General features: G+C 44.1%; 1 protein-coding gene across 3 annotated transcripts in view; it reads right to left on the bottom strand.

Annotated features, from left to right (window-relative positions):
- Window positions 1–25,373, bottom strand: part of ARHGAP25 (Rho GTPase activating protein 25) — a 67,599-nt gene that overhangs the window by 19,799 nt on the left and 22,427 nt on the right. The window contains exons 3-5 of one of the 3 annotated variants that reach the window (XM_015571503.1): window positions 22,702–22,905; window positions 13,508–13,595; window positions 7,978–8,094 (exon numbers count right to left, since the gene is read on the bottom strand). In XM_015571503.1, coding sequence (XP_015426989.1) covers window positions 7,978–8,094; window positions 13,508–13,595; window positions 22,702–22,884 — 388 coding nt within the window. In that variant the 5' untranslated portion in view covers window positions 22,885–22,905. Of the gene's footprint in view, window positions 1–2,395; window positions 2,536–7,977; window positions 8,095–13,507; window positions 13,596–22,701; window positions 23,317–25,373 lie in introns of those variants that run through there. The other 2 variants (XM_006775333.2, XM_015571504.1) reach the window with 2 other exon arrangements.

Below are 25,373 nucleotides of genomic sequence, written 5' to 3' on the forward strand. Positions count from 1 at the left end.
CTCACAAATCACCCTTCTCCTGTAGCATTCCTCACAGCCATAGTATTTGGTCAATCCAGCAATCAAACACCAAGCACTTTAATACAAGGTACCTGCACTCAGCCCAGTTAGCAAAAGTGTGAGTGTTGAAATGATCTGCAACACCCCTCTTTCCTTCCAGATAGATCAGTGCATTCTAAATTGCACTTTAAACTGTCTCTCCCCTCTATCCTTGCTGCCACTTTCAAAATTACTGTAATGATTTCTTATGCAACTCTGTTTCTTGCAAATTCCTTTCACTGGAATTCACAAATCACTCAGCAAATACAGACTGAGCATCTGCTGTGGTAGCTAGAGATTATGGTAGAAGGAGTGAAAAATGGTCTTTGCTCTTGAAAGCTCTGGAACAAATGCCCTTCCTCCTTCTCCCACCTGGAAACCTGATCTTCCTATAGCCTAAGTTCGAATGCCATCGCCTCAGAGGGACTTTATCACTCCCCTCTGTGCTCACAGCGCTCCCTGTACATACCTCTATTCTATCCCTTCTCATGGATTTTACAATGATTTATTTAAACATCTCTCTCTTCCATTGGACTGTGGGCTCCTCAAAGGCCGACAGCCTGTCTGGCTCACCATCTATTTTTATCTCCTGGCACCGAGCCTGGCACATGATGGACCAGTCCTCAAGGAGCCGTTACTCCTTGCTGTCCCCTACCCCTCCTCTACTCAGCCTTGTCTCCCGTGAATACACTCTGATCAGCATTTCTTCATACTTGCATTTGTCAAGATCAATGGTCTATTTTACATTTATAAATCCTGGGGTCACATTCTCCATCTTCATGTTAATTCCTCTATCAGCCCCCATCAAATTACCCCTCCTTCCTGATAAAATTCCCACATGGCTTTTGGACCACCACTCTCTCAGTTCTCCATTTATCTCATTGGCTGCGCCTTCTCAGCCTTCTCTGATGACCCTGCTGTGTCTCCCTGTCCTCCAAATGTCAGAGTGTCCCAGGCTTTCTTTTCCTCATCTGCACATACTCTGTAAATCTCACGGCTTTAAATATCACCCATATGATGAAGACTTTGGAACTTTACATCTCCAGCCTACAAAACGGCCAAAGCTATTCTCTCCAACAAGACATAGCTGCTGCGAGCTCTAGACACATCAGGACCAACAGGGTCCCTTCTTATGAGAGAGGAGCATCCCTGTTTGCTTTAGTTTGTCCAGGTCAGGCTTCACCACTCTTCATCTCAGATCGAATATGAGAAGTTTGGTATAAAACGTCCCGGGAAAGCCAGACACCAATCCTGAGCTCTGCCTACCTCTGACTTCTAGGTCTTGATTGCCCCCCTCTGATCCTGGGTGGACATGAAGTAGCCAAATATGGGGAATAGATGAGCTGAGACATCCCAATGAAACTAAGGAAGGGGCCAGTGAAGGAGGAAGTGGGTAGGAAACACTCCAAGACCATTCTCCACCCCAAGGCCCCCACTCGGTACCATGGCCTCCTAGGTTGCACCTGCTCCTTCAGTGCTCTTTCTACCTTCTGCCAGCCACTCATTCACTGGAAACTGCTCATCATGTTGGACCAGTCAACATTAACAGAGGCATTTCCGTCTTAACAGATACAAATTTTAAATGATCAGCTAATCACAATGTCATATAATAATAATTAACTAAGTTAATTCTATGACAAACTGCTCTAGAAGCTTTCACATGAGCTCTCATTTAGTCCTCATAAGAAACATAAGAAGTAGATATTACTGTCCCATTTTACAGATGAGAAAACTGAGACTCAGATCAGGAATTTATCCAAGGTCATATTTGCCCCATGATTACAAAGCCAGTGATTTAATACCTTCTGTTTAAAGTCAGTGGAATACAATTGTCTAGGAGAAATTTCAGACAGCATCATGTCTTAAGGGAAGGGAGGGAGAGGTGGACTGATGCCCAGTTTCTGCTTATTGGCCATCATCCAGCCTTTATTTCTCAAGACCCCTCCCTAGTTTTGCTTAAAAAAAACACACACACACACACACACATTAAAAAACAAAACAAAACAAAACAACAACAACAACAGGACACTGGGTTAGTTTGGGGAAATTAAAATGGAAGGATTAGCTGTTACTTCCTGGTCTCTCCTTCATCATCACTCAAACATTCCTCGGTTCAAGACAGAGCCCTTCCCCCCCACATACCACACCCCACCCCCGGTCACCAGGAGAGTCTGCCCGCCCCCTCCTGCTCCCAGCTTCACCCCTTCCCACTGGCCCTGTCTGCTAAGCATTGATACCTGCTTCCCGTGGGCGCAGTTCCAGGAGCTTCCCCATCCCTGACAAGGGAGGGAGGAAGGGGAGCTGGGCTAAGTGTCTGTTGGAGGAAGACCTGAATCACACAATAGGGAAGAAATACCTTTCTTTCGGAGCTTGTGGATTTTCTTCCTGAAATTCCAGCCAAAGAGCAGTGCCAGAGAGGGAAAGCCACAGCCCATTGCCCACTGCGGCATCCTGGGAATACGAGGCAGGCAACAGCAGGGAATCGCAGCCTCTGCTGGGCCAGCCTCAAGCCTTTCCTCCTCCCCAGGCTGGGAGAGCCACCCTCTCTCGCCTTCAGACCAGCACATGCTTGTAAATACTGCTCGGATTCTGACTCCAGCACAGAAACTCTGGGATCTGTAGGCACCTGCCCCGGGCCCTCCCTTCCTCCTTCCCACACCACTTCCCCTCCCCACTCACCTTTATACACATGACTCTTGGCTTTTAAAGAGTGAACATAAAGCTGTCAGGGCCCACAATAAAAATAAGTGCCTCCTTTTACTTAGCAGCTAATTGTCAACTGCCATTCAAGGGATACCACGGAGGTGGGTTAAAAAAAATTCCCTCACGCAAGCCCTTACCAGCATTGCCCCATATATCAAAGCATCTGGCAGGGACACAGGATTTCACTTAGCGTTGATGAAGCCAGCCCACCCTTCTCTGGGAACGCTTTCACAGTTGTAGGTGGTTTGATCGAGCCTTCAGAGAGAATAGTCTTGGAGGTGGGTTGTTGGCTCAATGGAGGTGCTTTTCCCCCTCCCATGGAGATGACTTAGCAAAGAGTGCAGCAACCCTACCAGACAGGCCCAGGAGACTTGAAATGGACTTTTGGCATCACGGGGGTAAGAAATGAGGAGTGGGGGTGGGGGTGGGAGTGAGGCTGCGATTGGCAGGAGCAGGGAGGATTGCCAGGAAAGGCCCTGGGCAGTGCAATGCTGCCAACCAAGAGTGTTCACCCCTCCATTCACTCATAGGCCAGGAATAGAGGACTCATCTTGGACCCACATTCTCCTTCATTTTGAATTCACTCCCAGGTCTGGCAATGTTACCTCCCAAATGCTGCACAGATCTAGTCACGTCTCTCCATCTCCACCATCACCACCCTCTTCCAAGCCACCTTAAAATGAGGACCAACATCTTTGTTAAGGTTCTCTTCACTGTTTTCGCCTTCCTCTCAGTCCAGAGCCTGTTCTTTCTGTCACAGGACATTTGCACATGCTATTTCTCTGACAGACACTTCCTCTTCCTCTTTCTCTGCCTAGTTAGCCTCTATTAGCCTTTCAGATTTAAGCTTAATCATCACTAGTTCAGGGCTTCCCTGAAGTTCTTAACAAATACAATTACCCCCTCCTCCTCCCCGCTCCCCAGCACCCCCATCTTATCATGTGTTGTTCCTTTGTGGTATTTTTCTGAGTTGTAGTTACATGGTTTTCTTTGTGCGTGTTTTTAAAATTAATTTCTGTGTCTTCTACTATACCGTGAGATCCTTGAGAGAAAGAACTTTGCCTTTTTTTCTCTTCTCTTCCTTCCTCACCCCTGCCACCCCTCTCTCTCTTACTGTTGTACCCCTGGTGCTAGCACAATGCTTAGCCTATGACACATTCTCAAGAAACATTTGTTGAGTTCATGAATAAACTTGTATCCGTCTGGTGTTAGGATCTGGGGGAGGAGAATGAGGGGATTAATGAAAATGAGTAAAAAAAATCATTCCTTTTAATGTCCAATTAAGTAGAGAGAAAGAACCAGAACACATGGAACAATGAATGACAGACACAGCACTCTCTCACAAGCCACACTGTGCTACAGATGGTGAAATCATGTTCTGAAGGACAAGAGAACTTCAAAAATGAGAAGAAGCCAGGGAACTTAGGCACTTAACAATTCCATACTTATATACCCTATGCCTAGTGTTGGCAAACACACAAAGACGCTTAACGCATGGGACCTACTAGTACTCTAGGGCCTTATTATCTGGTTGGGCTGAGCAGATCTACTAGTATACACAACTTAGTGCAGTGGTTATGCGCCCAGCAGTGGCCTGAGAAACGCCTGCGATGGCCAGCCTCCGGAGGAAGAGGGCAGAACGGGTCCCGACTGAGCAGCAATTTGCAATGTGAACGGCCTGATCCCTGGGGTGGGACAGAGACCAGGTTTCAATGTGGGGATCCAGCGGAGGCAGAGCCCTCTTACTGAAAGGAGGAGGTGTTTTGAAGAAAACAGGCAGCTATGAGCCTGGGAACAAGTCACCAGTGGTGGAGATGTGATCTCCTCTCTTCCCTTTATCCTACTTAAATTGCAAAAACCTGGAATTGCATCCAGAACCTCTGGGGAAGGTGCTGCTGTCTATGGTGTGACAGTGTGATTGATAGGAAGAAATATATATTTGGCCTTTGACTCGTTTCTTGGCACAGAGCTCGTAAAACTCTTGGAACTTCCATTATGAGAGATATAAAGGTATCTTTTATCTTTTGGAAAGCACCAGATGATGAGAGGGTTGGAACTTTCAATCCTACCCTCTCAACTCAGAAGTCAGGGGAGGAGAGAGGGCCCGGAGGTTTAATCAATTCCCAATGGCCAGTGATTTAATCAATCCTATCTGTGTTATGAGGCCCCATAAAAACCCAAAAGGACAGGGTTCAGAGAGCTTCTGGGTTGGTGAACACATGGAGATGAGAGGAGAGTGGAGCTCCTGGAGAAGGCATGGAAGTGCCATGTCCCTTTCCCCATACCTTGCTCTATGTATCTCTTCCATCTGGCTATTTCTGAGTTATATCCTTTTATAATAACTGGCATATGGTAAACTGGTTTCTTGAGTTCTGTGGGCCACTCTAGCAAATTAATCAAAACCAAGGAGGTCTTTGTTGGAAATTCCCATCTATAGTCAGGCATCCTGAAGCACAGGTGCCAGCTGGACTTGCCATGACATCTGAAGTGTGTACGTGATGGGGGTCAGCCTTGTAGGACTGGGCCCTCAGGCTGTGGAATCTGATGCTATCTGGGTAATGTCAGTACTGAGTTAAGTTGTAGGACTCCCAGCTGGTGTCTATGACGCGTAGGAAACATCCACACACTCGCACTGGAATTGGGTCCTGAATCAGATAAGGTGAGAGGAATGCTCAGGGCCAGCTCCCAGGCAGGAGCCACGGGGAAGAAGCTGGGTATGCTGTGGAAACCACGTAGGCCAACTTCCCCATAAAGGGAGAAAGGGGGCCAGGAAGAGGCCTTAGCTTTGCAGAACTGTCACTAGAGTGACTTCGAAAAGTTGGGATTCATTACCTGGGGGGTGTAGATGACTATTGGGGTCTGAAAATACCCTGCAGTTGAACTCGAAATTATTTTGTCTGGACATATCTTTGAAGAGAGTATCCAAAGCTTTAATTGAATTCTTTAAGGGGTCTATGAACCCTAAAGAACTTCACTAAAGCTCACCATTAATGTGCTTGAAGGAAGATCATTCTAGAGCAGCGGTTCTCAACCTGTGGGTCGCGACCCCTTTGGCGGTCGAACGACCCTTTCACAGGAGTCGCCTAAGACCATCCTGCATATCAGATATTTACATGACGATTCATAACAGTAGCAACATTACAGTTATGAAGTAGCAACGAAAATAATTTTATGGTTGGGTCACAACATGAGGAACTGTACTTAAAGGGCCAGAAGGTTGAGAACCACTGATCTAGAGGGAGCAGGCCATTTACCTAATAATTTTGCAGATAAGCTGGTAGTCATTTATCAAAGTAGACAGCCTAGGGGAGTAGAACACAGTGCTGCTTGGATAAAGGGGACCATTCCTGGGCCTATTCCTTTAATAAACATTTATTGAGCACCTACTCTGTCAGGCACTATGTAGATTCTGGGATACAGCACTCCCCCAAATAGAGGGGGAAATTCCTGCAAAGCAGATTGAAGCCTTCATTCTAGTGAGGGGAGACCAACTCAAAACAAATGGGTAGACTATTTAGCATGTTAGAAGAAGGTAGGAAACGAGAAAAATGAAGCAGGAAGGGCGGATAGGGAGGGTTGGGAGAAGGGTGGGGAAGGGGTTCAATATTAAATGAGATGGTCAAGGGCAGGCTTACTGAGGTGATGTTTGAGCAAAGACAGGAACAAAGCAAGAGACCAAACCATACAGCTACCTGGGGGAAGAGAATTACAGACAGCCAGTGCAAGGACCCTGATTCAGAAACATTGCCATGGTGTTTGGAGAAGATCAAGGAGGCTGGTGAGTTTGGAGTGGAATAAGCACAGGAGGAGGCCCTGGAAGACAAGGTAAAAGGTAATGGATGGGGCAGACTGTGCACTGTGATTCATTATAAGCCTTTGACTTTTCCTCGAGGCAGAAGTGAAGCTACGGGACAGTGTTGAGTGGAGGAGGATCTCCACTGACAAACAGGTTTAACAGTTCGTTCTGGCTGTTCTGTTGAAGACGACTGTAATTCAGACAAAACAGTGTAACACCTCACAGGATGGTCCAGTGAAGGTCATGAGCAGTGGGCAGGTTCTGGGTGGGAAAAATCCATAGAACATTTCACAAATGAGGCAGCAGCAGCATGCTCAGACTTCTCAGTGGTTGAGGGTGCGTGCCCTGCCCAGCTAACAGCACCAGGGGATCTTTACAAGTGGAAGTGAGCTACCTACAGAGGCAGGAGCCCTGGCCCTGCTGCTCCATGGCTGGATCCCTTGGGCAAATTATTTACTTCCTCAGGACTGAAGTTTCCTGACTTACAAACAGGAAGAACAAATGTCTGACTTGCCCCGGGACCTCAGACTGAACTCTGCTATCTTCAAATGCCTTCTCATTCTGAGATCTATCATTTGGGTTCAGTGAGAGGCTAGAAGAGCATCTGAAATGCCACAGCAAAGCCAAACCCTGTTCCTTGAATAAATAAATAGTGCTGTACTCCTCCCTTGGACTTTCCCCAGCCTACAGGACTTATGCTTGACTTTCTTAGGATGTTGGCCTTGGGGAGGGGGGAGGGAGAAATCCCCATGTGGATAATGACACAGTAAAGAAGTGTGCAGTGGCAGGGCCGAGCCGAGCACAAGGGACACAGATGTTGGCTACAGCACACAGGCAATATTTTGACTCAGAGCAGGTATACGATTAGGCGACATCCACAACCCTTGTCAATGCAGACAGCCTGACGTGCTGGGCTGGGAAAAACAAAAAATGTCAACCATTTCACAATCCAGGGCAATAAGGAAGGTTGAAGCTACATTTATGCAGGCTGGATAGCATATAATAGAGCTTTAGTATATAAAAGCTTCATCTCAGCCTGATTAGCACCATCAAATTATTGTGTTTAGGAACTGGGAAATGTTTAATGAAACCATGTTATTCTTTTTTTGTAATAGGTTGCCGCTGTTCAGGATGACTGAGGCAGGCACTCCTGAGTTCGGCTGTCCCATCCAAATTACTTTTTTTCTTGTAGCCCCCACATGGCAGGTCACAGGCCCCAGAACTGGCTCCCTGCCCCAGACCCTAGGTTCACAGGTGGACTCCAGACATCAGCTGAGATCACCTGGGGCAGGAAGCTAGAGGCTGGACAATCAGCATGGCCTCAGAGTTGTCCTCTGGCCTTTGGACACTCTTCAGGGAAAGATCAAATCTAGAGCTACTTCCCCCCTATCCCAGAGATGTTACAGACACCTGACCACAAAAGCCTGCCGGGTGCTTACCTCCAGAGGGTGTGCCAGCGACTCTCTTAAGGAATTTAACCCACTCCTCCATCTCCGCCTGGGAGCTGGCCATGAGGACATAGGAGTCCTGTCCCGTGCGACTCTGGTCCCATGAGGCTAGAGGAAGAAGCAACACTAATGAAGGTCTTAGAGTGGAAAGGGGCTGGAGCAGGAGGAAGCAAAGAGAAGTGAACCTGAATTGCTTCCATGGTTCAATTAAACAATCCTTCAAACAACACCAAAGCATTATCTACTTATCCTCAGGGGCACTGGATATCTGTGCACCTTATTGTTTTTGCTGACGCTCTAGTTCTCTAGACAAGCACTGACCACAGTGGTTTGCAGTCAGGGAGGGTGACTTGGGCTGACAGCCGCTCCTGTGGAGGACAGAAGCCATTTGCTACCAAAAAGGAAGAGGAAATTCACAGGGCAGGTTCCGTATTAGAGGAGACAGGATCACCCCATACAAGTTTGAAGACTTTGTTCAGTTCATCATACCAATCATAGTTTCCTAAGCTACCCTTGAATTCAGTTGTGGGGGTGGGGAAGGGAACAGCAACTCAGGAGGGAGGGACAATAAACGTATGTGTGTCTTTCTCATGAAATCAGTGCTTCCTGCTCAGATTACTGCTCTCCTGCCTGTACAAGACATTGCAAATGTTAGGTTCTCGATTCACATTTAATTGACAAATGAAGTTTGCTAGGATTTTATTTACCATCTTTTACTTTAAACACAAGATTGTAAAAGGATATATGTAGTATTTCCTGAACTGGTGTTCTCAAATGGACAAAATGGTGGACAAAATGACAGGGGCTGGAGAGAGTACGGGAGGAGACCAAGAGAGAAAATGAGAGAAAATATAATAGAGAACAATAGGGAGAGAGAAGGAGGAGAAAAAAAGGAGAGCATCAAACATGGGTCTTGGGAAGGACAAGAAAATAATAGCAACCCTTTTCAATGATCAGATTCTATTAAATTTCAAAGGCCTTTGCAGCCATCAACCCAATCTTCTCTCAATGTCAGGGCATTTCCCTCAAAGAGAGCCTGTTTTAGCACCATATTTGTGGACACTCTAGTTCTCTAAACAAGCACTTTCTTTCAGGAAAGCAAAAGACTTTCAATTCCCACTGGTTCTGGTCTCTTGAACCCATCTTAATGTCACCCAGCCACACCTTCTTTCATCCTTTGTGAGGACCTAATCCTGAATCTATGTTACCATTGGGTCATCCGCTGTTCTAACCAGAAGTGTCAGTACACGGAAGACCTGGCTATTCAGGAACATCCTGAGATCCGGGTGTTTCCAAAAGTAGAATGGGAAGTAAAAAGTTCTCAAGGCAGAACTGAAACATTCCATAGAAATCACAATTTCCCTTTGCTCTAGTATCATTTCCACTCCACAGATAATGTAACTGAAGCCCAGAAATTCACAGGCACCTGCTCATTGGTACCCAGTAAGTTACTGCCAAACTCAGGGCAGGGCTACTGGTCTCCTTTCTTTTAAGAAGAGTTTCCACTAGGCCATATTGCTCCCAATTTTGGCCAAAATTTATCTGGTGTCCTTCCCCACCATGTCCATACCCCAATCCATTCTGTTGTTAAGAACTGCCTTTCAGTTTACCCTGATTCCTGAGAGATCCTTCCGTTTGACCATGGCAACCCCATGGAGAAACATCCAGCTCTCGAGATGTTGCAGAGTGGCCAAGGCTTGATCTGATAACCCAATGTCAACATAGATTCAAAACCCGGCCATCCCATAGGGTAGAGAAGGCGAAGCACAGTGATATTAAGGTTCAAGAAACCAGGTCCAAAAGGATTTTGAGTATCTTTTGTTGCCCCATAAAAAAATGCACATTGAAGTGCTAGGATGAGCTCTCTTTGGGAGAAACTGCCTAACATTAATACAAAGCCCATGAATAGCAACTCTGCCCTCAGGGACATGCTTTCTCTGACTTAAACAGTTTGTTCAACATGTCGTATATTGGGCTATTTCCCTTATCAGAAAGAAGCCTCCCTTCTTTTCTTCCCTGCCTGAGCAACTCTTACCCATTTTTAAAAACCTAACTCAAATGTCATCCTCTCTAGGGATATTTCTTAATAATCATTTCTTCCCACTTCAAAGTAAGTGGGGAGTCCAAATTCTAAATCCCTTAACATCCTATCCTTACCTCTCTCACAGCAGCAGCTAAATTATCCTGAACATCAGTTTCCTTATCATTAATATCTAGGCAACTATTTAATCCTAGAGGCCCGATGCATGAAAATCATGCAAGAATAGGCCTTCCTTCCCTCTGGCTGCTGGTACCAGCTTCCCTCTGGCACCTAGGACCCGGGCTTCCCTCACAGCCCCGGCTTCGTTCAGAAGAACAGAAGGACATCTGGAAGGACGTCTGGTCTAATTAACATATTATGCTTTTATTATTACAGATGTCCAAAACTAAAGCCTGCTCTTCCCCCCAAAATTTGCTAGCTGCACAAATCTCAGCAAATACATCCTTCCAATTGTTGAGGCAAAAACCTTGCAGTCAACCTTGGCTTCCCTTTCCCAATCTATCAGCAAATGAAGTCCTGTCTACCTTCAAAATGTATCCAGAAATGATTATTTCTCACCCCTCACTGTTCTCATTTCTCACTTGCACGCTTGCAATAGCCTCTTCACTGGTCTCTCTGCTCTGTCCTTGTCTCTTTATTCTCAACTCAAAAGAGTGGAAAAACATAAGTCAGATCATGTCATTTCTTTGTTCAAAACTTCCCAATGGCTTCCCATCGTTATAGCATAAAAACTAAACTTTTTACAGTTGCCTGCAAGTACCAGTAAAAACTGTGTTCACCTCTGACTGAATCTCCTACTCTTGTTTCCTGTCATCATTCCACTGTAACCACATTGGTCTCTTTGATGTTTCCTGAACATGTGAATAGGCTCAGAGACTTTGCATTGACTGTTCCCCTTCCTGGAATGCTCTTCCTCCAGATGGGCACTTGGCTCACTCCTTAAGGTCCTTCAGATCGCTCCTCAAAGGTCACCTTCTCAATGATGCCACTCTTCCTGCTCTATTTAAAATGACAAATCAACCACTGCCATCCCCATCTCAACCAGCACTTTGTCTTTCTTTGCTTCATTTTTTTCAGAGTACTATCCTAGCATAAAAACTATACAATTTACTCATTTATTTGTTTCTCTTGTCAGTCTCCTCCCATCTATGGCTATATGCAGGCTATTTTGTTCTTTGCTGGATTCCCAGTTCCTATAATAGTGCCAGGCTCATAGCAGATGCTCAATACATTTGTTGAATAAGTGAATGACATCTAATAAGGCAGTATGAGAATCAAAGGCAACATATGCACTGGAAGAAATAACCCCCTTATTCCTGGGGACTCCCTTTGGGTAGGAGACCAGATATTTTTCTGCGGGAGGTAAGAAGGGAGAAGGAAATTTGCCCTAAATTTTCGCCTGTCCCAAATAAACAAAAACATAACTACAAGAAATCCTGGCCCTGATTAGCAGGGTCATTTCTTATAAAGCAATGGCCCCTGAGAATCATCTTGCACAGGAGAATGACAAAAAGAGGGACTGAAAATTCTCTGCATCATAACGTAAAGGGTTGTATCTAGGAGGAGACTTGGAAATAATGGCACCTTTAGGAAAATTGTTCCCTACCTTACCATGCTTTAGAATTGTTTTTTCTTTAGGAGACCGTGTGTGTGTGTGTGTGTGTGTGTGTGTGTGTGTGTGTGTGATCTAAGAATTTCCCCAGCAGCCTGCACGTGTGAGTGAAAATGAGAGAATAAATCTTTATTTTACCCCGGCACAGCAATCTCTGAGGGTACTGGACTTTGGTGCAAAGACCATGGTGAGTTTGCAGTTGGAGTTTTCGGTACAGCTACCCAAGATTGAAAATTCAGGCTTTGAAACACGTATGATAATGGATGGTGGCAACCCATGAATGGTGCTGGGGAATGAATCCTGGGAAAGAGGTGGGTTTCCCCAGAGAGGAGAGGCTAAAAAACTAAACTCTTTCTCTAAGGAGGAAGAGAGATGGATAGAACTTCAGAGAAAAAAGCAAGAGAGGACCCATGAGGAGGTTCCCTGGGAAGCGCGGAATTTAAAAAAATATATATGTCTTTGTTTTATATGAATAGTCATAGCCAGTTTTAGGATTCGCTTCTACATTATAATTTCCTCTAGCTCTTCCCCAAATATAAACACTTACATGGCATTAACTGTATACCAGACACTGTACCAAGTGTTTCGTATATATTTCTTTATTTAACCCTCACTATTATCATCATTGGCCCCGTTGTACAGATTAAGAAACAGAGACAGGGAGAAATGAAAGAACTTGATCACAGTTACACAAATAGTCAATGGCAGGAAAAGGTTTTGGGCCCGGGCAGGATGGTTCCAGATTGGGCACATCTAACCTCTCTGCTACACTGCCTTTTCCATCAGGTTTCTTATGCATGTAGCTGCCTCGTGTGAGTGTTGGGGGAGGGAGCTAAGGGGAAGGGTGCTCAGGGGATGTGTGGCCTGCCCTGTTGTGTCAGCGCGGTGCAGCTGCCTGGCTGCATAGCCTAAGCAGCAGACCTGGAGTTCCTGGTGGGGCCGGGCTGGCAAAGGAGCAAGAGACAGGGAGAAGGTGCCTAAGTGTGATGGATTCACACAAATACAAACTCCCCATGAGACAAAGCAAGACAAGCTCCCCTTGTCCCACATGCATTCCAGGAAGGTAAAGTGACTCTTGAGTGGGAAAAGCACCCTCCCGTGTGCTGCTAACATGTTCAATAGGTGAATTGCAGCACCTGACACGAGCTAAGTGCTCAGCAAGTCAGAGCTGTCATTCCTTGTTAGGTCACATTGAGCCACAGGAGAGACGGTTGACTGTCAACTACATTCCACCTACCAAAACGGCAATTTCACATGGTTCAGTTTAGAGTTTAATTTTAATGTCCCACTCCCCTTCTAGACTGAACTTCCTTTAGTGAGCAGGGATGATGTATTTCCAGATCAGTGTCCCAGTGCCGAGTGGAACACCTGGCTCCAAGTCCATGTTCAGGGAATGCAGACAGAGTTGAACCGAATGCGCACCCACTGAGTTTGCTTGCTAGTTAATGAGCTAGTATGGTTCATTGACTATATACGGAACTACTATGCATTCTTCTTTTGTTTGTTTGTTAATCCTCACCCGAGGATATTTTTCCATTGATTTTTTTTTAAAGAGAATGGAAGGGAAGGGGAGAAGAGAGAGAATCATCAATGTGAAAAAGACACATCGACTGGTTGCTTCCCACATGCACCCCAACCAGGGCCAGGGACTGAGCCTGCAACCAAGGTATGTGCCCTTGACAGGAATTGAACCCTCAACCCTTCAGTCTGCAGGCTGATGCTCTAACCACTGAGTGAACTGGCTAGGGCCTACTATGCATTCTTATTAGGTTGGTTGGTTGACAGACTCACTGAATATATCTTTGACTTATAAGATCCAGAAGAAAATAAGACTGTAATATACCCCTGGCCCACTGTTTGTCACTTACCTGGAATGACTTCAAAGACAAACTTCCCCGCTTCTTCTGGGTTTGTGGCAATCTCCTTGATTGTACTTCCGGGCAGATACATACAACCCTGAAAGATCAAAAGTCAGGCCTTTATGATGGGCAACAATTGTATCACCTATTAGCTAACATTAAGTTGGAAGACAGGTAGTGATGGGATGAAGAAGAACATGGAAAGCTAGGCCCCTCTGCTATTCAGGCCTTAATCAAATAAAGTGGTAGCTATCGGAGAGCAAGCTAGGTGTCTGGAGAGAAAAGGATAAGGTCCTGACAGGAGAATGAGCTGAGGGGGCATCTTCACCAATGCTTGCTTCTTCCCACTTTTCCAAGGACCTGACTTCCTGGCCAAACCAGATATCAGGTCTTTGTGAAGGCTGGGTGGACCATGCTACCTGCTGGGCTGCAAAAGGGGTCATTAAGGGCTGAACCACAGGTAGTCATTCAAAGGGATGGAGTTTTCCCCCTTGCTAAGCAGCTTGAATATATTATTCATTTAGTTCTTCTAGCAATCCTCCAAGCAGGATGTCATTATGCCCATTTACAAGGCAGAAAACTGGGGATCAGAAAGATTCTGTAATTTGCCCAACGTCACAGAGCTAGTAAGTAGCAGAATAGTAATTCATCTCAGGAGTGAGTTCAAAACCCCTTGTACATGAAGATGCTATTAGACAAATAAGTCATTCCCACCATGGGTACTAGTATGCTTGAGGCTTTACCATTCACAGTACATGGTCACAAGCCTAGCTCATCAGATCCCCACAAAGCTCCATATCAAGAGCATGGCAAGATATGCCACTTCTACTTTACAGATGAGGAAACTGATGCTTTGAAAGTCTAAGCGACTGCACGAAGAGACATAGTGATTATGTACTACATTAGTTACTCATAAGTTACATCTCACTGGCTGTTGGAGGTAGCACGTCTGATTCTGAGCTGAATAGACATGTGTGTCTTTATTCTACAACAAAGTGTGGTTGACGAGGACAAGCAACAAAGAAGCTATGAAGGCAAGAGTCTTAAGGAATTCTCAGATCAGATCAGGACCCCGAAAGAATAAATGTTTATTAGAGTGCCTAGAAATAAAAATGTCTAAGAATGAGAAAGTAGAAGAAAAAGAAGAAGAAATGGAGGAAGAGTAGGAGAAAAGGAGAAAAAGAAAAGGAAAATGAAGGAGGGGGAGAAGGAGGAGGAGACGAAGAGGGCAGGAGAAAAAAACTAAAAAAAAATTGTCTATAAAAAGGAAGTCTGCATTTTCTTTTACATTTCTCTAAGTTCATTACTTAAAAATAACCTCCATCTACATGGTCTTCGCCATCTTTAAATACGAACGGTCTCATAAAAAAAAAAAAATGACCCTGAGGTTGTGTTGTTGAGGCATTTGCATGACCTATGGCACCATTTTCAGACAGAAAGGAGCATTGCCAGATAGGAAGGGGGGAAAGAGGTACCTGCCTCTCCCAAGTGCCTCTCTAAACTATTATTTGATAACCCAAATCATTTCACCCAAAAATAGTAAAATAAAATACCATTTATTGAGCAATTACTAGGTGATAGGCTCTATGCTAAATGGCCTGAATATATTATCACATATAATCTTCAGAAGAGCTCTATGAGGGATAACTGACATTTTTCTCATTGGAGAGATAAGGAAGTAAGGCTCCCAGAAGTTAGTTAGCTGATTCAAGATCACAAAGCTAGTTAATAGGAAAGCTATAACTTAAACCCTGGTCAGTGGGATTCCAGAATTACAAATTAGGTTAAACTAAATCACACCAAGGCATTAATGACAAATTGCAAGCCATTTCCTCATATTGAGCACGACAACCTTGAACAAGAGAGAGGAAGAGTAGAAAATACAGAAAAAGACATTATTAGGGATGGGGGTGGGGTGGGAACAGTGAAGGGAAGGAAGTATTGTCTCAGAAAAGAAAGAGTTTAAATTGCCCATAGCCACTTTTGCCTATTTGACAAGTAGATTGGGGTAAACCCTGTACAAAGATGGAAGGAGGGAGAGGTTTATGCTGGAGGCCACAAATCCTACAGCAATGATCCTGGGGAGAAAGGTTTGTCAATGGTATACCAGAACCCGGTTATATTGGCTTAGAACTATTACATTTTCAGGAACTCTGTGAACCAACTGTTAAACATGGCATTATTAAAAGTTGTTATATAAACTTACAAAGCAATATTTTATATTAAAAATAAAGGTAATAGTACTAAGAATTCACCACTTCCTAATTATTTATTATATTTAACCGTGATTTTTGTCCATATGGTTATTCACATTTAATCTATTTATGTGGTAGAAATTCTATATAATATCTCTTCTTCTCAACTCTGTGTTCAGTGATGTCATGTTAGTAGTTTGAATCAACCATGGTAGGAGTATTTACACCACAGCAATTAGTGTGAGCCCATCAGGCATGGTTCAGTGGTTGAGCATCGACCACTGAACCAAGAGGTCATGGTTTGATTTCCGATCAGGGAACATGCCTGGGCTGCAGGCTCAATCCTAGTGTGGGGTGTGCAGGAGGCAGCCAAACAATGATTCTTTCTCATCATTGATGTTTCTATCTCTCTCTCCCTCTCACTTCCTCTCTGAAATCAATAATTTATGTATACACATGAAATGCTTTAAAAAAAATTGGTGTGAGAATTAGACCTTTCTGAGACCTCAGAGGGAAAAAATGCACAGACTGCCTCCAATCGAGCCTAGAGGTTTTCAAAAGCAAACACACAAGAGTCCATCTTTCACATTTTATAAGTTATTTAATCATTCTCCGTGGTTGGACATTAGGTCCAATGTTTCTCACTATAAGTAGCACTGCATATATTTTTGCTTTTGGACAGGTTCTTAAAACCAAAATGATTAGATGTGATATTTTTTTGGCTCTTGGAGATATGGTCACATTGTTTTGTAGAAAGGTGGCACCAATTACATGCATTATCATCAGTACATTTGAGGGCCCTTTCATTTGATTGCTCTTAGATTTGGGGGGTAGCTTCTCTTTTTGAGGTTTTTAGGGGTCAATGTGCATGTGTTCTTTTTAAATTGACAATGAATTTATATTTTTGTCATAGAAAAATCAGAAAGTAGACCAAAAAAAAAGGAAAATTAAAATTATAGGTAACTCCAGTACTCAGAGATAACCACAGTTAACACTTCGGTGTTTCTCTCCAGGCCTTTTTCCATAAATACACATTCATGATTTCCCCCCCCCCACCCAAGAATGGGATTAGTATACACATAATTCTTTGTTATAAAAGGCTTTCTTTTCCAAAAACAATTATATTATGGACGTCTTCCAATTTCAACAAGTATTAATTTAAGGCATCAAAGGCTGAAATGTATTCTATTGTATATAACACATATATCTATATCTATATCCATATCTGTACCTATATCTATATCTATATCTATATCCATATCTGTACCTATATCTATATCTATATCTATATCTATATCTATATCTATATCTATATCTATATCTATATCTTCCCTGATATAATTTAGCCCCTACCATTGTTTTCACATCACTGTTATAAACAACACCCTGGTGAAAACCTGTACAGGTAAATTTAATTGTCTACATCAATGTTAATTGTCCACTTAGGTTAAATTCCTAAAATTATAAATGCAGGGTCAAAGGGTTTGGTTTTTTGTTTCTGTTTTTTAAAGAAAGACAGATAAATTTTACTTTGATTTGGTGGCACAAAAAGCACAAAAGAGCAAACATTAGTTAAAAGGCACAGAGGAATTGAACAGGGAACAGGAACTAAATTAGTTGAAGCAAATTAACTTATGGTTGTAAATCAACAGGGGTTCAGATAGATGTGAGGAATTCACTTCTGCTTCAGAATAGTTGTTTTTGCTTTTAACCAATAGGACTGGGCCTGTTCCTGGGGGAATTTAGATACTTCATTGCCAATCTTCAATTAAATGAAGAGCCCCCTCTGACTATTAGTATAACCTGCTCAGTTTCTTGTGGCTGAATTTTGGAACTGATGCTACCTTCCCCCTCTCTTCTCTTTTTTTAAAATATATTTTATTGATTTTTTACATAGAGGAAGGGAGAAGGATAGTCAGAAACATCGATGAGAGAAGAACATGGATCAGCTGCCTCCTGCACACCCCCCACTGGGGATGTGCCCGCAACCAAGGTACATGTCCTTGACTGGAATCGAACCCAGGACCCTTCAGGCCTCAGGCCAACGCTCCATCCACTGAGCCAAACAGGTCCCTCTCCCTTCTGATGATTGGGTAACCCAGAGTTGATTCCTTAGTGAATTTCTCCTTTAAGAAAATATCAAAGAGAAAAGATATAAAGAGCCGCCTAAAAGAAATGTTCAAAAGGTCTTATTGTATTTGAAATGGAGCATGGGACCAGTGAGCTGGGAGTCTGGGATGGAAGGAGCTGGACCATTTCTCCTCCTCAGGCCCCCTGTACATGTGGGCATGAGGAGGAAGGGTAATGGACAGGTGGCAGAGGAAGGAGAACGGTCCAGGGACGTTTACACCTGTGCAGAAGCAAGGGTGCAGACTGGATTGATCAAGAGAATTGGATAGCCGTCCCTCTGTCTTTCTGTCCATTCCAGACAGATACACCAGAAGGGAGCGGGCATGGCTACAGATTCCAGTCCCACATGGGGTTCTGTGAACCTGGGCAAAGAGTTGCAACTCGAGTCTCTGTCCCCTTGTCTGCAAAATGGGACTAGTATTTTGAGCTCTGCATATCTCAAAGGTTTTGGGTGTGGATCAAAGACACCAAGTGTGAGAATACTTTGCAAAATTTAAGATGTTTAAAAAAGTATCCTACTAATGTGAGAATGGAGTTCCTGAGCCTGGCTTTGTATTACATTCACCCAGTGTGAGCTTTTAAAGTTTACATCTTATCTCCTGGGCTCCTTCCCAAGGCGTAGGGTCTGAAATCATTAACACACACACACACACACACACCCCACAAACAGAATTATAGAAATAAAAGAATATCAATAGAACCCAGCTGGCATGGCTCAATGGTTGAACACTAAACCAGGAGGTCATGGTTCGATTCCCAGTTGGGGCACATGCAGCCAATTGACGATTCTCTATCATTGATGTTTCTATCTCTCCCTCCCTCTCTGAAATAAATAAATATATTTTAAAAAGAAAAAAAGAAACCTCCCTCAGAGTCACTGAGATGACGTGGACACTAATTGGAACATGGAGGGAAATCAGGGGCCCAAGGGACCGGTTTGCATTTTTACAAGGCATATTCCTCTCCAGAAAGGTGGTATGGATTGTCATTTCCACCAGCTGTGCATGAGAATTCCTATTCCCTACAACACTAAAATGTCTAAAAAAATCTCTGGAAATTTGATTAAAAAACAAATCTTTGCCAATTGGACAAGGGAGCAGTATTATCTCATTGGTTTACATTGTATGTTTTTTAATTATTAATGAGATTGAACTTTTTATGTGCATTTTTTGGAGAAATTATCCACTTGTGTCATTTGCTCATTTTTCTATTGAGCTGTTTCTTATAGTCTTTAAAGAATACTTTAAATATTAAAAGTATTTGTTTGTTATATGTACATAAACAATTTTTCCTGCTTATTATTTGACTTTTCGTTTTATTATGTTGGTTTTTATGTAAGATATGGACATTTTAATTTATGCAATTAAATTTGCTTTCCCTGGTGCTGTCTCTGTTGCTATGCTTATGAAACACCTGCCTCCCAAAGATTTTGAGGATAACTACATTTTCTTCTAGGATTTTTATTAGCTACTTTTTTTTTACATTTAAGTCTTTAATCCATCCAAAAGCATGAATGGTGTAAAACATAGTGTGGAACTATGTCATTACTTTTTCCAAAGAACTTAGCTCATGTCTGTAACTTTCATTTCATTTTAGGTATCTGCAATGCCTGTGAATCCCCAAACAATGTTAAATGGTAGCATAATAAAAGTACTCTATTCTGAATAGATTTTTCTTTATCTTAATGAAGTAATTATGGATATATGAAAAGTCTACAAGAATATCCTTTTAATTCTTGTTTGTAATAATAATATAGAAACATCAGCCCAATGGATTATAAAATGTCTATACAATAGATTATTTTACCACCAATAAAAATTACATTGTAGAAGAATATTTATATAATGGACAATACTCACAATATATTGTTAAATTTTTAACTAAAGAATATTATTATGTTAACTTTGCATTTAGAATAGACAAGTTTCTAAATGTATACATATATATGATTTGGGTAGTTATTTTACCTAATGGGATCATTTTTATTTCCTACCTTATGCTTTCCCACATCTTACAAATTTCCCATTATGTACACATATAGCTTTTGTAATCAAAATATACATATTCAAATAAAGTAAAATATTCTTTCTAAGAAATTCACTGTATTCCTAAAAACTTTTTTTAAAATAAACGTTTTATATCTGAAATGACTATTTAATTTTACCCAATGCTTTTTTCAGCCATTAATTTAGGGGTCGTGTAATTTTTCTCATTTGATATATTGCTCTCTACCTATTGACCAAATATATTAAGAGATTTCCTACAAAATAAACCCTACTTGTCATCCTGGAAGCAGATTTATCTAATTTTCCCAGACAATGTAATCCTGAGAGGACTTTCCAGACTTAAGGGAGAGAAGCTAGGACCGTCACTAATTTATTTCACCCTTTGACATCGTTTATGCTTTTTCAAAACAGAATATTCTTACACATGTTACATATCATTTGATCCTATGACAAATACAGGCCAGGTATGATTGTCTAATTTTACCAAAAAAGGGGGGTGTCCAGAAATAATAAATAAGTACATGGTCAGATGGTAGTAGAGGCAGGAAACGAACACAGGCTTGGAGAAAGCACACCTGTCACCCTCCACACCTCCCGGAAGCAGACCCCACTGAGCTGTCCTTTCCGCTCCTTCTGGAAAGCCCACACATTGTTGCCATCTCCCTCGCTCTCTGCTGATGGGAAGACTTCCGGCATCAGCTATCAATGCACCAGTTACCACCCTCTGAGCCCGTAATTACTTGGATCTGATGGAACTGGGTTGTTCATAAAGTGAAGGAAATCTGGTCACCACGCACAGGACGCTGAGCAAGAACCGGGTCTGGAGGGAGGGTGGGCAGGGGTGGAGTTTCTGGCCCTTTTGTGGCCTCTGCAGTGACAGACATCACAGCCCTCACTGAGGCCCTTGTTAGCCAGGGGCTGCTGATGCATCATCGATCCTTAACTCTGTCCTTAAAGAGAACTCTCATTACCAAAATGACCGTCTCATTTCTTCACATACCCTGCCAAGAATCCCCCAATATCTTCACCCTTCCTGGGGCTTTCTTTCTGGTTCCGGAAGATTCTAGAACAGTGGTTCCCAACCTTTTTTTAGCCATGCCCCACCTAAGCATCTCTAAAATCCTGATGCCTGCCCCCCTCCCTGTGACATATAATTCCTATTATTAAAAAAGTGAACTCCTATTCACGTGGAGGAAGCCTAAAAGGCCATTAACTTGGTCTGAACAAGCTTCCAAAGACCACGGCATCCATGAAAGAGAAAAATAAAAGAACGAAAGGACAGTTGAAGTACTGAGGAAGAAATCACTAAGAAATTGTTAAAAAAAATAATAATATGAAGTGATATAAAAAATAGCAAATAACATTTCAAAACAGAGAACTGAAATGCATAAATGTCACAATATATATTTATATGCTGTATATGAAGCCCCTAGAACCTTAAGAAATGCAAAAAATTCACTGTTAATAACTCATTCTCAAATTGTCCCCTTAAAAATCAACTTGCCCCCTGTGGGCATGTGCCCCACGTTGGGAACTACTGTTCTAAAGTCTGTCTTCCACTTCCAGAGACTTGAGATCTAGATAGGGTGACCAGTTGTCCTGTTTGCCCTGAGACAGAGTTTAGACCTGGGGTCCCAGGGTAATTGCTAAATCACCCCTTTCACTCTTATGCAGCATGATGGCCATGAGGAATCAGTGATGCAGGGAGAAAAGATCTAGGCCCAAGATTTAGGATCAAAGCCCTCTAGCTCCATTGGGAAATCCTGTTTGCTATGCTTTCAAAGTATATCAGGCATCTGACCCATTTCCCTCCAGCTCACAATTCCCACTGAGATTCTAAACATTATAACCTCTCACCTTGTGCCTCCTTCCTGTCCCTGAATCTATTTTTGGACATTGCATCAACAGCCACCTTTTTACAACATAAGTCAAAGAATGTCCCTTTCTCCCATCACCCTCGGTGTAAACACTCCAGCCCTTATTATGGCATACAATAGCTTTTGCAGTGCGTGTCCCAATCCTTCCCCCTCTGCAGCCTCTCTGACCTCATCCCCTCTGATTCTCCTAGTCCTTAGTTCTGCTGATCCCACACTGCCCTCCTTGCTATTCCTCACACGGGCTCCGCCTCAGGGCCTTTGCACGGGCTAGCCTCTCTGCCGAAAGTGCTCTTCCGCCAGAGATGTGCCTGACTACTTGTCTCTCCTCCCTAGTCCTTGCTCAAATGTCACTCTCTTCACAGATCATTCTGACCATCCTTTTTAAAATTGTAACACCTCCCTCAAACGCTTGACCTCCTCCCTTAACTCATTTTATTTTTTCCTCATAGAACTAGTGATTTTTCTAACAAACTGCATACATTTTGTTATTTATTATGTTTATTCTCTGCCTTTCCCTTCATCTTGTAAGTTCTACCTGGCAGAGATTTTTATCTATTTTACTCACCGGTTTATTCCAAGTACCCAGAACACTGTTTGGCACATAATAGATGCTCAATAAATATCGATTGAACAAACAAATAAATGAAAGCCCCCAAATCCATTTTCCTGACCCCCAAATCCACTCCCTCTGAGCCCCATACTCAGCATTACCATCAAGACCATGTTGCCAGCCTTGACTTAGAGCGGCCCTTGGGAAGGTCCATGGCGTTCACCTGGGGTTTCCTGGAGGAGGGTCACCCTGTCATCTTTGCAACTCAGGTCTCTTATCTAGAAAATGGTGAAAAGGAACAAGCAACCTCCTCTCAAATCAATGTGTGCCTAGTCCCAGTACGAAGGCCCCTGGGAGTTTATAGAGATTTAAGGGGGCTCCATGCCCGCCTCCTGCAGGCCTGGGGACAGGGCCCTGGTAATGGGGACAGACAGCCTGGCAGTACCTGTGGCTTCGTGTCCTCTTCATCCTTGTAGTAGTAGAGCTGCTGCGCCCTCAGCACGAAGTACCTCTGCTGCCAGTTTTTCACGATGGACCGCTGCTTCTTCAGCCAGCCCATTTTGATGGGCCTCTCCAGGGGGTTGGGGGTGGACGACGGGTGGAAGGCGGCCATCTGCTCGCCGGTCATCACGCTCCTGGACCGAGCTATGGAGAGGAGCAGACAGGCAGACTGACTGAGGGACATGAAGCAGTGTGCAGAGCGTGGGTGGAGGCAGAGAGGAACCCCCGAGGGGGTGGAGAGGCGGCTGGGGCCCCAGCCAGGTCCTGCTCAAGGGTCCAGATCTGTATCAGAGAAAATTCCCCCGTGACCCAGAGAGCTGCCTGCTCGCGCCCAGGCCAAGGCCTGCCGAAAGGAGCCCGGGGAGGAGGGGGGAGCCCGCGGCCCAGCGCGCACGCAGTCCGGCAGCTGGCCTCGGCCCCCTCATTCTGCAAAGCGCGAGATTGGCTGGAGACTTCTGAAGAGGAAGTGGCCGCAGCATCTGACAAAAGGTGCTTCCTTTTTCCTGCGTGGGCGTCGGTATCTGACAAGAGAGAGAAAATAATGCCTCGCTCTGAGGGCGCAGGGTGAGTCCCACGCAGCTGCAGAGGCACCGGAAGCTGCCGGGCATTCTTCACCCAGGGGAGCTGGTGTGTTTAGCTCTGGTCTCACTATCAAAAAGGGCCCTTCCCCAACCGACCCCCCAAAACCCAGACTCCCGCCCGGAAAAAAAAACCCGGGGCCCTGTCCACACAGCCGCATGCAGGAAGCTGGCACTTCCTGAATTTTCCTGATGAGTGTCATTGAGTGCCATTCTGTCCCCTGCTCACTGAGAGCGTTGGCAGCCTTTTCTCCTGGACCAAGGGCCTTCCATAGCTGCGCTCTTGCTACCTTTTCAGTCCAGTTGTCCCTCCCACGTGGCTGAGAGCACACATGTGTTTGAAAGGAACATGGATCTGCCAGCAGAATTTGAATCCAAGCCCTCCAATCCACTGTATTGTGTTGTTGGCTTTTGTTTTTACCCAAGAGCTCTGCCTGCCATTGGAACAGGACCGATGTCCACAGCTTGTCTGCACAGTAACTCCATCCAGAACAACGCTCGCTCTCCTTTTCTTTCCTCCACCGGGAGCGAGGGGATCACCCTGCCTGTGACCCCCTTTCAGCATGTCCTCTGAGCCTCACCTACCTCCTTTCCCAGGCAGTTTAACAGTGCCCTTGAAACCACCTTGGAGCTCCTCATCTCCTTGACCTTGAACTGTGTTTCACACTTGCCAGTCCCCAGGGTCTCCATTCCTCTCCTTGCTGGAGGAAGTCTCTGTCTGACCATGCTTTTATTCAGCTTTTGTGGGTTCCCAGAACAACCACGACTGAACTAAGCCAACTCCACTCTCCCCTAGTTGCCTCTCCCCTTGTTAGAGACCAGTGCTTCCTTTCCTGGCACTGTCACCCTGAGTCCATTCTGCAACTTCTCTGTGCCTCAGTTTCCTCCCTGGTTAAGATAGGATAATAATAGTCCCCGCTCTATGGAGTTGTTATAGAGATTAAACAAGCTTACATATATAAACCACTTAGCACAGTCCCTGGTTCAAGGTAGCATATGTTACTCAGTTTTATCAACAGGTGATTTTACTTCCTACTTGAAGAATGGAGATTAGCTTTGAGAGCTCCCTAAACGTCCTCTTCATTTCAAAAAGCCACTCCATCGGCAAGCTTTCTCTCTTCCTTCATTCCTATCGCGAATGCATTTAATTGACAACTTTTCCCATTGTTTTTGATTCCTTCCTCTCTATCTCATTCTAGGCCTGTGGTCTTAGAGCTTTATTTATGTTCATGGCATACTTTCAAATACCAAAGTTGTATCTTTCAAGGGTCCAGATCTGTATCAGAGAAAATTCCCCCGTGACCCAGAGAGCTGCCTGCTCGCGCCCAGGCCAAGGCCTGCCGAAAGGAGCCCGGGGAGGAGGGGAGAGCCCGCGGCCCAGTGCGCACGCAGTCCGGCAGCTTTTCCCATTGCTTTTGATTCTGTTCTCTCTATCTCATTCTAAGCCTGTCCGGCAGCTTTTTTGGCCCTTCTGTCCTCTCCTTGGATTTCTACAATAGTTCTCTGACCTGTTCTCTCCCACTCAATGACACTCATCAAAGAGAATCCTTCTCCCACTGACTCCAACTGTATCCAGAGTTACCATCCTATCCACATGTCGCCTTTCAATCCTGTATTGCTGTCTGATGAGGACTCTGCCCTAACTGGGCTCCCTTGACCCTCACTAGGGGGTCTGTGTTCTTGTCACATACCAGCTGGCAGTCACCCCTTACCTCCCACCAGGGACTGGAGAGGTCATACTATGTTGTACACAAGCGACAAGACATACTTGATTCAACAACCTCCTTCTGGACATATATCATCCGATGAGCGCATATACTCAACTGCAGTAAAAAGCAATTTGACATTTTGATGACAATGTAGCAGCATGGCTTTGCATCTGTGAGTCTTGGAACCCCAGTTAAAATTCTTCTCAGATTCTTGCTCCTTAGTTAGCTGCTATCTTCCAGATCCTACATCTGTAACCCACAGAACAGACACGGGGCTGGTCCCTTACGAGAAGGCTGTGTAAAAGGTCTGAAGGAACCGTAGGAGGGTT

Source organism: Myotis davidii, unplaced genomic scaffold, assembly GCF_000327345.1.
Source record: "Myotis davidii unplaced genomic scaffold, ASM32734v1 scaffold247, whole genome shotgun sequence".
NCBI lineage: Eukaryota > Metazoa > Chordata > Mammalia > Chiroptera > Vespertilionidae > Myotis > Myotis davidii.